The sequence below is a fragment of the Callorhinus ursinus genome, unplaced genomic scaffold, assembly GCF_003265705.2.
Source record: "Callorhinus ursinus isolate GAN/ISIS: 27379988/994484 unplaced genomic scaffold, GSC_fseal_2.0 scaffold62, whole genome shotgun sequence".
NCBI classification, from domain to species: domain Eukaryota; kingdom Metazoa; phylum Chordata; class Mammalia; order Carnivora; family Otariidae; genus Callorhinus; species Callorhinus ursinus.
Window position 1 is genome coordinate 5,381,628 of NW_027397124.1, and position 12,532 is coordinate 5,394,159.

Consider the following 12,532-nt stretch of genomic DNA (forward strand, 5'->3'; position numbering starts at 1 on the left):
CTTATTAGTGCCTTCTTCAATATTTTTCATTAATGTCTTATAGCTTTCAGTGTACAAGTCTCTCACCTCCTTAAATTTATTCCTAGGTATTTTATTCTTTCGATGCAGTTGTAAGGGGACTACTTTAATTTCTCTAATAGTTCATTGTTAGTGTATAAAAAGGCAACATATTTTTGTATATTTATTTTGTACCCTGAAACTTTACTGAATTTGTTTATTAGTTCTAAAAGGTTTTTTGTTTGTTTGTTTTTTTTGGTGGAGTCTTTAGGGTTTTCTATATAACAAATCATGTAATTTGCAAATAGTGACAGTTTTACTTCTTCCTTTCCAATTTGGATGCCTTTTATTTTTTTTTCCTGCCTAATGCTCTGGCTAGGACTTCCAATACTATCTTGAATACAAGTGGTGAGAATGGGCATCCTTGTCTTATTCCTGATCTTAAGGGAAAAGCTCGTCGCCATTGAGTATGATGTTAACTGTGGGCTCATTATATATGGTCTTGATCATGTTGAAGTATGCTCTGTCTATATCCACTTTGTTGAGAGTTTTTATTATAAATGGATGTTGAATTTTTTTCAATTCTTTTTCTACATTACTGTGATGATCATTTAATTTTTATTCTTCATTTTGTTGATGTGGTGTATCACATTGATTTGTAGATGTTGAATCATCCTTGCTCTCCTTAAATAAATTCCAGTTGATCATGGTATGTAATTCTAATGTATTGTTGAATTTGGTCTGCTAATATTTTGTTGAGGATTTCTGTACCTATGTTTATCAGGGATACTGGCCTGTAATTTTCCTTTTTTTGTTGCATGCTTGTGCTGGTTTTGGTTTAAGGGTAACGCTGGCTTCGTAAAATAAGTTTGGAAGCATTCCCTTTTCTTCAGTTTTTTGGAAGAGTTTGAGAAAGACAGATATTAACTTTTTTTTGAATGTTTGGTAGAATTCACCAGTGAAGCCATCTGGTCCTGAACTTCTGTTTGTTGGGGTTTTTTGATTAATTCAATCTTCTTGCTAGTAATTAATCTATTTATATTTTTCTATTTCTTTATGATTCAGTCTTGGAAGACTGTATGCTATTCATTTCTTCTAGGTTGTCCACTTTGTTGTATTTAATTGTTCATGGTATTCTCTTATGATCCTTTGTTTTGTTTGGTGTTAGTTGTAACTTCTCTTTCCTTTCTGATTTTATTTGAGCCCTCTCTCTTTTCTTCTTGGTGAGTCTAGCTAATGGCTTGTTGATTTTAGTAATCTTTTTAAGGAGCCAGCTCTTAGTTTCATTGATCTTTTCTACTGTCTTTTCAGTGTCTATTTCATTTATTTCTGCTCTCATTTTCATTCTTTTCTTCTTTCTGAGACCATATTGTTTTAGCTGAAGCATGTTCATAATTGCTTGTTGAAAGATTATTTATTATGGCTGCAATCCACGAGGTAATTCTAACATCTTTATCACCTCACTGTTGGTGTTTGTTGACTGTCTTTTCTAATTAGTGGAAGTTTTTCTGGTTCTGGGTATGACAAGTGATTTTTGAATGAAACTTGGACATTTAAGTTATTACATAGAGACACTAAATCTTATTTAAATCTTCTATTTTAGCAGGACTCCTGTGCGAAAGAAGGCATTGTCCCATTACTGGCAAGTGTTAAGGTTTTTGTGGGTTGGCTTCTCTAGCACCCAGTCTGATCTATGAGAAATGTATAAGAGGGTACATAAGCTAAAAGAAAACCCAGGGAACTCACTGCAGTACTGTTCCTTGGTTCCTCAGGTCCCTAAATCTGTCTGTCTCCTTCTATCTACCTTTTAGACTCTTCTGTTTGTTTTACATATAATGTTGAGATTTTTGGCTGTACTTAATAGGAGGAATAGAGAAAAGTGTCTCTACTCCATCTTTCTAGAAGAGGAAGTCTCTATAGTTTTTTTTAAAAAAAACAACTGATAAAGAATTATGTGATTATCTTATTTTACTTCTTCCTGGATGCCTTTTGTAGGGCCACAAAAACTCCTTAATCTCTATTCATACTTTATATAAAAATGTTTCTAAAGAAAGAAAAGTGACACACAGATGGAATTTCCAGGTAGCTCAGATTTTAAAAGTGTATTTATAAAGAACAGAAAGAATGTCATATAGCCAAGAATAAATATATGAGTTAAGACAATGTAAGGCCTAAATAGTGCCTGGAAGATAAAAAATGTAAAAAACATGAAGCTTTCAAAATGCTAGGGAAAGCAAGGAGGGGAAAGCCATTTTCTTGAAATTGATGGTATAATTAATGAAGATTAAAATAAAAAAAGGAAAGCATCTTAATTCATTCACTCATTTGTAAGAGTATTTTTAGGCATATAATAGGGATTAAGGATTAGTGGTAAAAGATAGAGATCAATAAGATACAGTCCTTGCCCTCAATAATTTTTTAGTGACACAGAGTGATCAGTCCATCACACTGTCAATCACAACACAATGTGTAAAAGCTATGAACAATTGTGGAAAGTTAATTTACTATGTCTATGGAGGTTAGGCAATGGTTTACAAAGGAGGTGATAGAAAAGGAAGAAAAGGAAATGCTAGGAAGATGGAATAGGATATACAAAGGTTTAAAGAAATGAATGAGTATGTACAAAGGGAGTGGTGCAAAATCAAGTTTGGAAAGACAGTGCATAGCTGTCATGCTAAAGAATTAAACTCAAATCCTGTGGACAACCAGGAACTACAAGAATTAATTTTGATTTTCTCTTCCAGAAAGTGTAAGTTCAGGAACCAAAAGAGAATCAAAACTCAGGAGAGATAGGTCATTATACAGAAGCACTTGGGTCTCCTGGCTCATATAAAGTATCTTCAGAAAATATGAAAGCACTTGAAAATAAACCACTGACCTGGTTATAATCTTTGAAGAACAGTGAAGATTAGGAGAGATGAATATATGTCATTCAATTTGCCCTTCTATCTCTGATTTCCTTTTGTAAACTACAGGTCAGAGATATTTGATTTATATCCTACAAACGTTTTCTAGAATAGATTATAAAGGTTGTGTGTCTGTGTGTGTTTAAAAAAAAAAACACATTGATCATGAGCGTCCAGGATGAGTTCACTGCAAAAAGTCATATAAACTGTTATCATATCCATTTTTGACAGTATTACTAGGAGACATGATCTCATATGATATTTATTTTTGAAAATATGGATGCATTAAAAATAACTGAATAAATGTATTCAACAAGTGGTGATTTATAGAATGATGACAACAGAAGAAAGCTAGTGCCATGCCACTAGGTCTGGTCTGTTCTTGGCCTGACTCACCACATTTCTGGATGACAAGAAGGACATGGACATGACAAATGACAGAATCAGAGTAAAAAACAGATACAGGGACTGGTTCCAACAAGATTAAGAGTAATAAATGTCTCGTAATTAGATCCCCTCCACACATAACCATCAAATGGAGGAAACCGTGGAATCATCTTAAGCTCCTCTTTCTTCTGCAATCCTGACCAAGTCCATCAATAAGTCCTATTGACTCCTGCTTTCAAAATATAACCGGAATTTGATGCCTTCTCACTATCTTTATTGCTACCTTCCTAATTCAAACTGCCACCTTAGATTATGGTAATAACCTCCTTATTGGTCTTCCTGCCCCCACCCTTGCCTTCTATAGTTTATTCTCAAAAGAGCAGCCAGAGTCATACTTCCAAAATAAAAATCAAATTATACTATTACTCTATTCAAATTCTTCTAATGTCTCCACTTTCAATAAAAGTATTCCCAGGATGCCTGGGTGGCTCAGTCGGTTAAGTGTCCAACTCTTGATTTTGGCTCGGGTCATGATCTCAGGGTCATGGGATTGAGCCCCACGTCGGGCTCCCTGATTGGTGGGGAGTCTACTTGGGATTCTCTCTCTTCCTCTCCCTCTGCTCCTCTCCCTGCTCATGCTTTCTCCCTCTCTAAAAATAAATAGATAAATCTTAAAAAAAAATATATTCCCAATAGCTTTTAAGACCTTTTAATGTTCTGACATTCCATTGATTCACTGGCTTCATTTCTACTAATCTCTCCCTCCTTCACTTTGCTCATGGGCCTCCTGGCTGTTCCTCACATGCCAGATTAAATATTGTAGTGATGTCCTGAGAATAGATTGAATTATTGAATCATTATATTGTACACCTGGAAGTAATATAACACTGTATGTTAATTTCACTTGAATTAAAAAAAGAGAAAAACAAAAAAATAAAGTTCATGAAATTAGTAGGAAAAAAAATAAAATTGATGGCTTGTGGCCCACTGATATGAAGTTGATGAGAAGGGTACTTTACCACTGTTATTTTTTCCAAAATCCCACACTCTCATATAATCACGAGAAAAATATCAGACAAACCTAAACCACAAACACCTCACCAGTACTCCTTAAAACTGTCAAGGACATGAGAAACAGCAAAAGGCTGGTCTCCTGAAACTGAGGAATAAACTAAATACCATGCAGTAGAGGCTGGAGTGGATCCTGAAAAAAGAGGATGTTAATGGACGAACTAGTGAAATCCAAATAAAGTCTGGAGTTTAGGTTAAGAAAAATTGAGTCTTCTAACGCATGAACAAAATTTATATCTCCACTTACTGAGAAATTTGCTAATACCTCTAATAAGAGTTTATAATTTTTTCATGTGGTTTTACACATCTATTCTCTTTTATAGCTCTTACTGATGTATAAAGAAGACTTTGAATTCAGTAGAGTTTGCATCCAAAAACTTGCCAAATTCCCTTATTAGTTCTAATAATTTAGTTGGATTCCCTTTTATATACAGTTATATCATCTGTTAATAACGAGAGCTTTGTTTTTTGTTTCCTTTCTAATCCCTATATTTGTTGATTTATTTTCTTGTCTTATTGTGCTGGGTAGTAATTCTAATAAAAGACTGATAAAAAGTGGTGATAGCAGAAATCATTACCTTGTTCTTGATTGTAAAAAAATGTCTTCAACATTTTGTCATTAAGTATAATGTGATAGATTTTAAAGAAATATACTTTATTAGAACAAGGAAGTACCCTCTATTCCTATGTTTCTCACTTTTATGATACTATTCACATGTACTAAATTTTACTTAACGTTTTTCTGTCTGTTAAGTATTTGATTGTTCTCATTTTAGTCCAGTAAAGTGGTATTTCTGAATTGGTTTAAGTGTTGTTCTGACCTTGCTTCCCACATATGTACATACATATATTTTGTGTAACCAATATTTTGCTTGGAATTACTGTCTGTATACAGCTGAGTGAGTCTGTAATTTTCCTTTCTTATACTTATTTCATTTTGGTATCGAGGTTATGGTAGCCCCATTTAAAGAGTTGGGGAAATCTCCCCTCTTACACTAGGCTTTGGAAGAGTTGTCTAAAATTGGAATTATTAGTCCCTTGAGTGCTTAGAAAAACTTACCAGTGATGCCATCTGGGCTAGAGTTTTCTATGTAGGAGAGGAAAAAACATATAAATTTTATAATATATACATATATGATATATATATGTATACACAAACACACACACATATACAGATACATAAATTATCATACAGAAAATTTTATTGTTTTTTCTTTTGGTGTATGGTTTGTTGAAAATTTTTTTAAAGATTTTATTTATTTGACAAAGAGAGACACAGTGAGAGAGGGAACACAAGCGGGGGAGTGGGAGAAGGAGAAGCAGGCTTCCTGCAGAGCAGGGAGCCCAATGTGGGGCTTGATCCCAGGACCCTGGGATCATGACCTGAGCTGAAGGCAGACGCTTAAACGACTGAGCCACCCAAGCACCCCTGGTTCTTTGAATTTTAACACATGTATAGATTCATGTAACCACCACCAAAATCAGGACACAGAGCAGTTCCATCACCCCCCAAAACTCCCTAATGCTATCCCTTTAGAGTCATACTCTCCCCAGCTCCAGCCCCTGGCAGCCACTGATTTATCACCTAATGTATACTTTGTCTTTTTGAAAATGTCATATATATGGAATCATAAATAAGTAACCTTTTGAGACTGGCTTCTTTCACTCAGCATAATGACTCTGAGATCCATCCAACTTGTTGCTTACATTAATAGTTTGTTCATTTTTACTGCTAAGTAGTGGACCACTATATGGACGTACTACAGTTTCCTTATCCTTTCACCTGTTGAAGGACGATGGGTTATTTCCAGTTTTTGGCAATTATGAACAGAGCTTCTTTAAGTGTCAGTGTACAAGTTTTTGGGTAAACCTAAGTTTTGATTTTCCTAGGAAAAATACCCAGGAGTGGGACCATTGGGTCGTATAGTTAAGTTTATATCTAATTGTATGATAAACTGCCAAACTTTTCCAGAGTGACATATCACTTAAAATGAGCAATGTACAGGAGTTTCAGTTGTTCCGTATCTTGACTACTTCTTTATGGGAATATTTTTGACCATCATCTCAATTTCTTTAGAGGTTTTAGAACCATTCATGTTTTCCAATTATTCCCCAGCCAGTTTTGGTTAATAATTTCTAGTATCTTGTCCATACTTTCAAATTTATGGGAATGCAGTTGTTCACAATACTTTCTTTTACCTTGTCAATGTCTGTAGTATCTTGTTATGTCCTCTTTCATTCTTTTTTTTTTTTTAAAGATTTTATTTATTTATTCATGAGAGACAGAGAGAGAGAGAGAGAGAGAGAGAAGCAGAGGGAGAAGCAGGCTCCCAAGGAGCAGGGAGCCCGATGCGGGACTCGATCTCAGGACCCTGGGATCATGACCTGAGCCGAAAGCAGACGCCCAACCATCTGAGCCACCCAGGCACCACATTCTTTTTTTTTTTTTTTTTTTTTTGAAGATTTCATTTACTTATTTGTCAGAGACAGAAAGAGCACACAAGCAGAGGGAGCCACAGGCAGAGGGAGAAGCAGCAGCGAGAGAGGGAACACAGGCAGGGGGAGTGGCAGAGGGAGAAGCAGACTCCCCTCTGAGCAGGGAGCCCGATGCGGGGCTTCGATCCCAGGATCCCAGGATCACAACCTGAGCCGAAGGCAGACGCTTAACTGACTGAACCACCCAGGCATCCCATCCTCTTTCATTCTTGATTTTTGGCTATTTACATGTTCTCTCTCTCTTTTTTTCTTGGTCAGCCTTGTCAATAGTTTTCAAAAAACAGAGTTTTGCCTATGTTGACCTTTTGTATTGTAGGTTTATTTTCAATTTTTTTTTGTTTTTACTTTCAAAATTTTCAGTTTGCTGTTCTTTTTCTAAATTCTTTTTTGTGTGTGTGCTGTATGACCTTTAATTAAGTATATATAATGTCTTCCAATCACGTCACCTAGGGACCATTTTACCTGCTGCTCTGTTTGGCAGCCAGTCTCTTGTCTCTCTCTTCAGCGATGGTGAGGCGGATACCCCTTCCACAGGGAAGAGAAATCCACGGTTTGTTGCCTTTGCCAATAACAAAAATGTTGGACAGTCGGGTGGCAAAGCTGTTGCCATTGGCATCTTTCACGTGAACCACATCAAACGAACCAGGATGTCTCTCTCTGTTGGTGATCACACCAGTTCTTCCCAGGTTGGCACCCCCAGTCACCATACACAGATTACCAGTATCAAACTTGATGAAATCAGTAATCTTTCCAGTCTCCAAATCAGTCTGAATGGTGTCATTCACCTTGATGAGGGGATCAGGATAGCGGACGGTGCATGCATCATGGGTCACCAGATGAGGGATTCCTTTTGTCCCCACAAAGATCTTTCGCACTTTGCACAACTTATACCTGGCCTCCTCAGGTGTTATCCGAGGAACAGCAAAGCGACCCTTGGTGTCATAGATGAGACGGAAATTCTCCCCAGTCTTGTCAATGCTGATGACATCCATAAAACCAGCAGGGTAGGTTATATCAGTTCGGACCTTGCCATCAATCTTAATAAAACGCTGCATACAGATCTTCTTTACTTCATCTCCTGTTAGGGCATACTTAAGTCTGTTCCTTGGGAAAATGATGAGAGGGAGTCATTCTCTCAACTTATGGGGACCAGTAGATGGGTGAGGAGCAAACACACCAGTCAGTTTATCCAGCATCCAATGCTTTGGAGCTGCTACACGCTTCAGATGCTTCTTGGGACCACGAGCCATGGCTGCGCTGGGAACGAAAAGCTTTTTCTAAATTCTTAAAATAGATGGTTAGCCCACTAACTTTTAGCCAGAACCTTTACTAAAATACATACTTAAGGTTCAAAATTTCCCTCTAAAAACTGCTTTCTATAAATACTCCATATAGTTGAAAAATGTTTTGCAATTACTATGTACATTGCTTATACACCTTAGGCATATTTTCAAATCTACATCCTCTTTGGTTTTGTGTGATTATTCTATCAATGACTAACCGAGGTGTGTTAAATCTTCCATAATGACTAGATTTGTATTTCTCTCCTTGTAGACTGCCTAGTTTTCTATTTTTTTTGTAGCCTTGTTATTAGGTACAAACACATTTATAATAATATTTTATTAGGGAATTTAATCTTTCATTATTATAAAGTGATCCTATTAGCTATAATAACGCTTTTAAGCCTTAAAGTTGATATTATCTGAAATTAACTTAGTCACATCCACTTTTTAAAGTATTTTCATAGGAAATACTATGTACCTATTATATCTATTTTTGCCATCTATTTGTAATTTTCTCTGTTCTTACATCTCAGATCCTCTATGAAGGATCTCTTTCTTCATGCCTAAAATATATTCTTTAAAATTTGTTTTAGTAACAAGGGTCTACTGATAACAAATTTTCTATTTTCAAACTTGTCTGAAATCATCACCTTATTTCACCTCCTTTCTTAAGAGATATTTTTGCTAAATACAGAAGTCTGTATTGGCAGGCATCTTTTTACTGTCTGGCTTCCATTGTGGTTACTGAAAATTCGGCTGTCAGTCTAACTGCCATTCTCTCAAACCCAATCTCACTTTTCTGGATTTACTTTTAAGAGTTTTCTTTTTGTTTTGGTTGTTCTGCAGTTTCACAAAAATGTCAGCGGGGGTAGATTTATTTATACTTCTTGAGATTTGTTGGTTTTCTTGAATCTGTGGTCTGGTGTCCATCAATTCTGAAAAAATCTCTGCCACTATCTCTTCAAATATTGCTGTCTCCCTATTCTGTCTTCGCCTAGAATTAAGACATATATTGAACCTTCTCATTATGTCCTTCATGTTTCTTATCCTGTTTTTTGTATTTTTCTATCTGTCTTTCTGAGTTGTATTTAGTATAATTTCCCCCACCGTCCAAATCTTTAACTCTTTATTCAATTCTGTTTACTTTGTTATTAAAATCCATCCTTTGAATCTGAATTTCTATTATTCTAATTTTTCATTTTTAGAAGTTCCATTTGGTTCTTCTTAAAATCTGTTGGTTATATTTTATTCTCTCAGAGCAGGTAATTTCAAATTTGTCCATTTTTCTTGAAAAATGACAGTCATTTTATAATCTGTGTCTGATAACTCTACTAATTAAAGTCTTTACAGGTGATTTTCTGCTTCCTTTTGTTTCTGGTAATTGTCACTCATGTTGCTCTCTTCTTGCTAAGTTATTTTGGAGATTTCTATAGCACTAGGATAAAGGTATGTTCCTCCAAAAGATTTGGATTTGCTTCTTCTTGGTGCCTATGAGTATTAGCAGCAATTCTACTTTAAACTCAGTTATGGCTTGAGATTTATCAGGCCATATAGTAATGTGAATTTAAATTGTAAATCAATGCAAGACAGCTGGTGGTTACTCCTTGGCAGAGACAGTCCTCCATTTCCCCAATCCCTAGCCAAGGCAATTTTGTTTGCTAACTTCTGAGAATGGTAGTGATGGTAGAGGGTTTGCTTTTAAATCACTATAGTTCATCACATTGTTAAGATGTAATTCATACTAGGGGAGGATCTGCTATTAAGCTTTTAGGTGGTCCCAGGCTTTGTTTCCTCTCAGGGGCCTGAACAACCACGTCTCACGTGACCCTGGGTAGGCAAATATCCTTAAGGCCAAAGAGTCTTCTGTGCTGTGCTCTGCTTACCTATATGGGTTCCTGTCCTCACTTCGATTTTTTTCTATTAATGTCTATTATCTAGTTAGCTCTTTTAAAGCTTTCAAGAAGATTTATTTACTTTTAAATCTAGCATCATTAGTTATTTTCAGTGAGACAGTTCAAATAACTTATCCCAACATATTTTCAGAAACAGAACCTCTTCAATGATTTTTCATCTTTCTTTTTCCTTCTATTTCCCTCATTCTCCTATCTCCCCTTTTTCCAGAAAAATCATTACCTTCTTGTTTCCATATTAACACTTTGGATTAACTATACCAATGGATCAATTCTGGCCCCAGACAGGAAATATATATGGAAATCCTTGCTCCCAAAAGTTCTGAGCTCAGTATTATAGTTTAACAAGTTAATAGCTCTGTTATTAATGAAGTGTGATAATAAATAAGCAATTTAATTTCTCTGAATTCTACTTTCTAGAAGCCTGTGAATTGTCAGTCCTTACTTCTGTTACCTTCCATATAATAACAAACCAAATCTATATACTCTACCTCCTACATTCCTGTTAACTCTCTCCCTTTTATTCTCATTCCAAGGGCCATTTCTTTAGTCCAAAACTCTCATCACTGCCTGCATTTTCATAGCCTCTTTACTGAAGGCACTACCTGTCTGTACACACTCTGCCTCCAAAATTCATTTTCCATATTGCTACCAGACTTATTTCTAAAGTATGTATTAATGAGGTTTTCACAGCTTCTAAGGTAAAAGTTCAAATTCCTTGACTTAGCACACAGTGTCCTTCATAGTCTTTTCCTTGTTTACTTCTCTGATTTCATTTTTTGTAAACACTACTTGTTCAAACCTCTATGGCTTCATGTATATTGCTTCTTCTGTTGGAAACACCTTCTTTTACTTCTCCTTTACCTAATCAACCTCTACTGGTCCTTCAAAACTCAAGACCTGCACTGTTTCACTCAGAAATTCTTTTAGGACTTCTCTTCCTCTCTCTGATTTGTATTTTCCTGCTTAATGTTTCCACAGAATTCTAAATTTACACCTACATCAAACTGTAATGAATTTGTGACTTATTTATCCTTCTCACTCACGAAACTATAAGCACTTTTCATATAGAGACAGTCTTATTCAAGTTTGCAACTTCATTCCTGCAGAATTTGCTTAATGGACCAATGAAGAATGCTATAAAATGAGGGGGGCAGTTACACGATTTTGAAAGTTCTTTGTTAGCTATAAATCTGTCCTATTATAGAAATCTTAACTACTGCTATACTGTGATTATTAGATCCACATTTTATCTAAGCTTCCACATTTTATCTAAGCTTCCACATTTTCGTATCTAGATTCTCTGACCAGCAGACTTGACTCATTTCCCCAGACTGCCTAAACTGAGTTCTGATATCTTACTTAGACGACTTCCCCAAATCTGAACTCTTGCTGGGGAGCTGTCTTTGACTGACTTTGAATGTGATCACTTGTGCATGCTCCTCTTTGCCTTTGCTGATGCCCCTGTTCTTGATCCCCAATCCCTCCAAATCACAATACCTGCTTTCTTAACATTCTTCTGTTTTTATACCACTGTTGTTTAAATCTTGGCAAGACAGGCTAAATAATTTAATTAGTTTTATTAGGAAAAGCAGAGAGGAGGAATTTTCAATCTAGAAGAAAAGACTATAGTCCAATTTCTTCATTTGACAGATGAGGAAGAATTTTAAATATTCAATGTAAGTAAGTAGAGAGACTTTCACTAATCCTTCCACTCAACCATGCTGGAGCTTAGTAAAAGTAAATTTTACTTGAGTGAAAATTCACAGCATTCTGATATACATGGGAGAAGGGAGGGAAGGGGGTGAGGAGGGGGAGGAGGAAGAAGTTTTCAAACACTAAAAATACTCCTATGATTTAACTGTTTGGGGGATTTTTGTTGAATAATGTTATAATTTTACTGTACCAAAATATAATCTGTAGGTTTCTAAGTAGATTCTTCATTTCTAGAAGTCACAATATAAAGTTAAAGGTAGGTTCAGTTCTATCAACAGTATATGGAAAGCTTGATTCTGGTTAAAAAAACACTAAAATTCAATATATTATATGCATTGTACAAATAATCAGAATGACTATTATTCTGTTTCACAATCAACTTTTTGTTTAAGTGGGACACCTTTTATTAATAGACACGTTTACAGATCATTTCAAACTTTTCATCAAATTTATCTTTTCAGTTAATATGTATTTTTTAAAGAATCAAGAGACTAGAATATTATGAAAAAATTAAACTTACCATCATCCTCCCAGCAGCTCTTAGCACTGCCTTCTCTTTCACTGCTCCCCGGTAACACTGTCTGGTCTGTTGGCAGGTCATCTTCTGGCACACCACCTTCACAATCTGCTGCATCTGTAATACTTTCTTCTTCCACGATATGGAGTTTGTCTTCATCATCTGAATCTGAATTTGTTTCTACCACAGTATTATAATTTGTAACTGTAAAACAAACAAGAAACAAATAATCAAAACCAACTAGTGTAA

At 35.6% G+C, this 12,532-nt stretch overlaps 1 protein-coding gene and 1 pseudogene across 3 annotated transcripts in view; both read right to left on the reverse strand.

The window, feature by feature from the left end:
• ZEB1 (zinc finger E-box binding homeobox 1) overlaps positions 1-12,532 on the reverse strand; it is a 191,156-nt gene that overhangs the window by 50,508 nt on the left and 128,116 nt on the right. For all 3 annotated transcript variants that reach the window (XM_025885774.2, XM_025885773.2, XM_073885488.1), the window contains exon 2: positions 12,287-12,487. In XM_025885774.2, the coding sequence (XP_025741559.1) occupies positions 12,287-12,487 (201 nt within the window). The remainder of the gene's footprint in view (positions 1-12,286; positions 12,488-12,532) is intronic.
• On the reverse strand, positions 7,267-8,146 carry LOC112834357 (small ribosomal subunit protein eS4, X isoform-like; annotated as a pseudogene).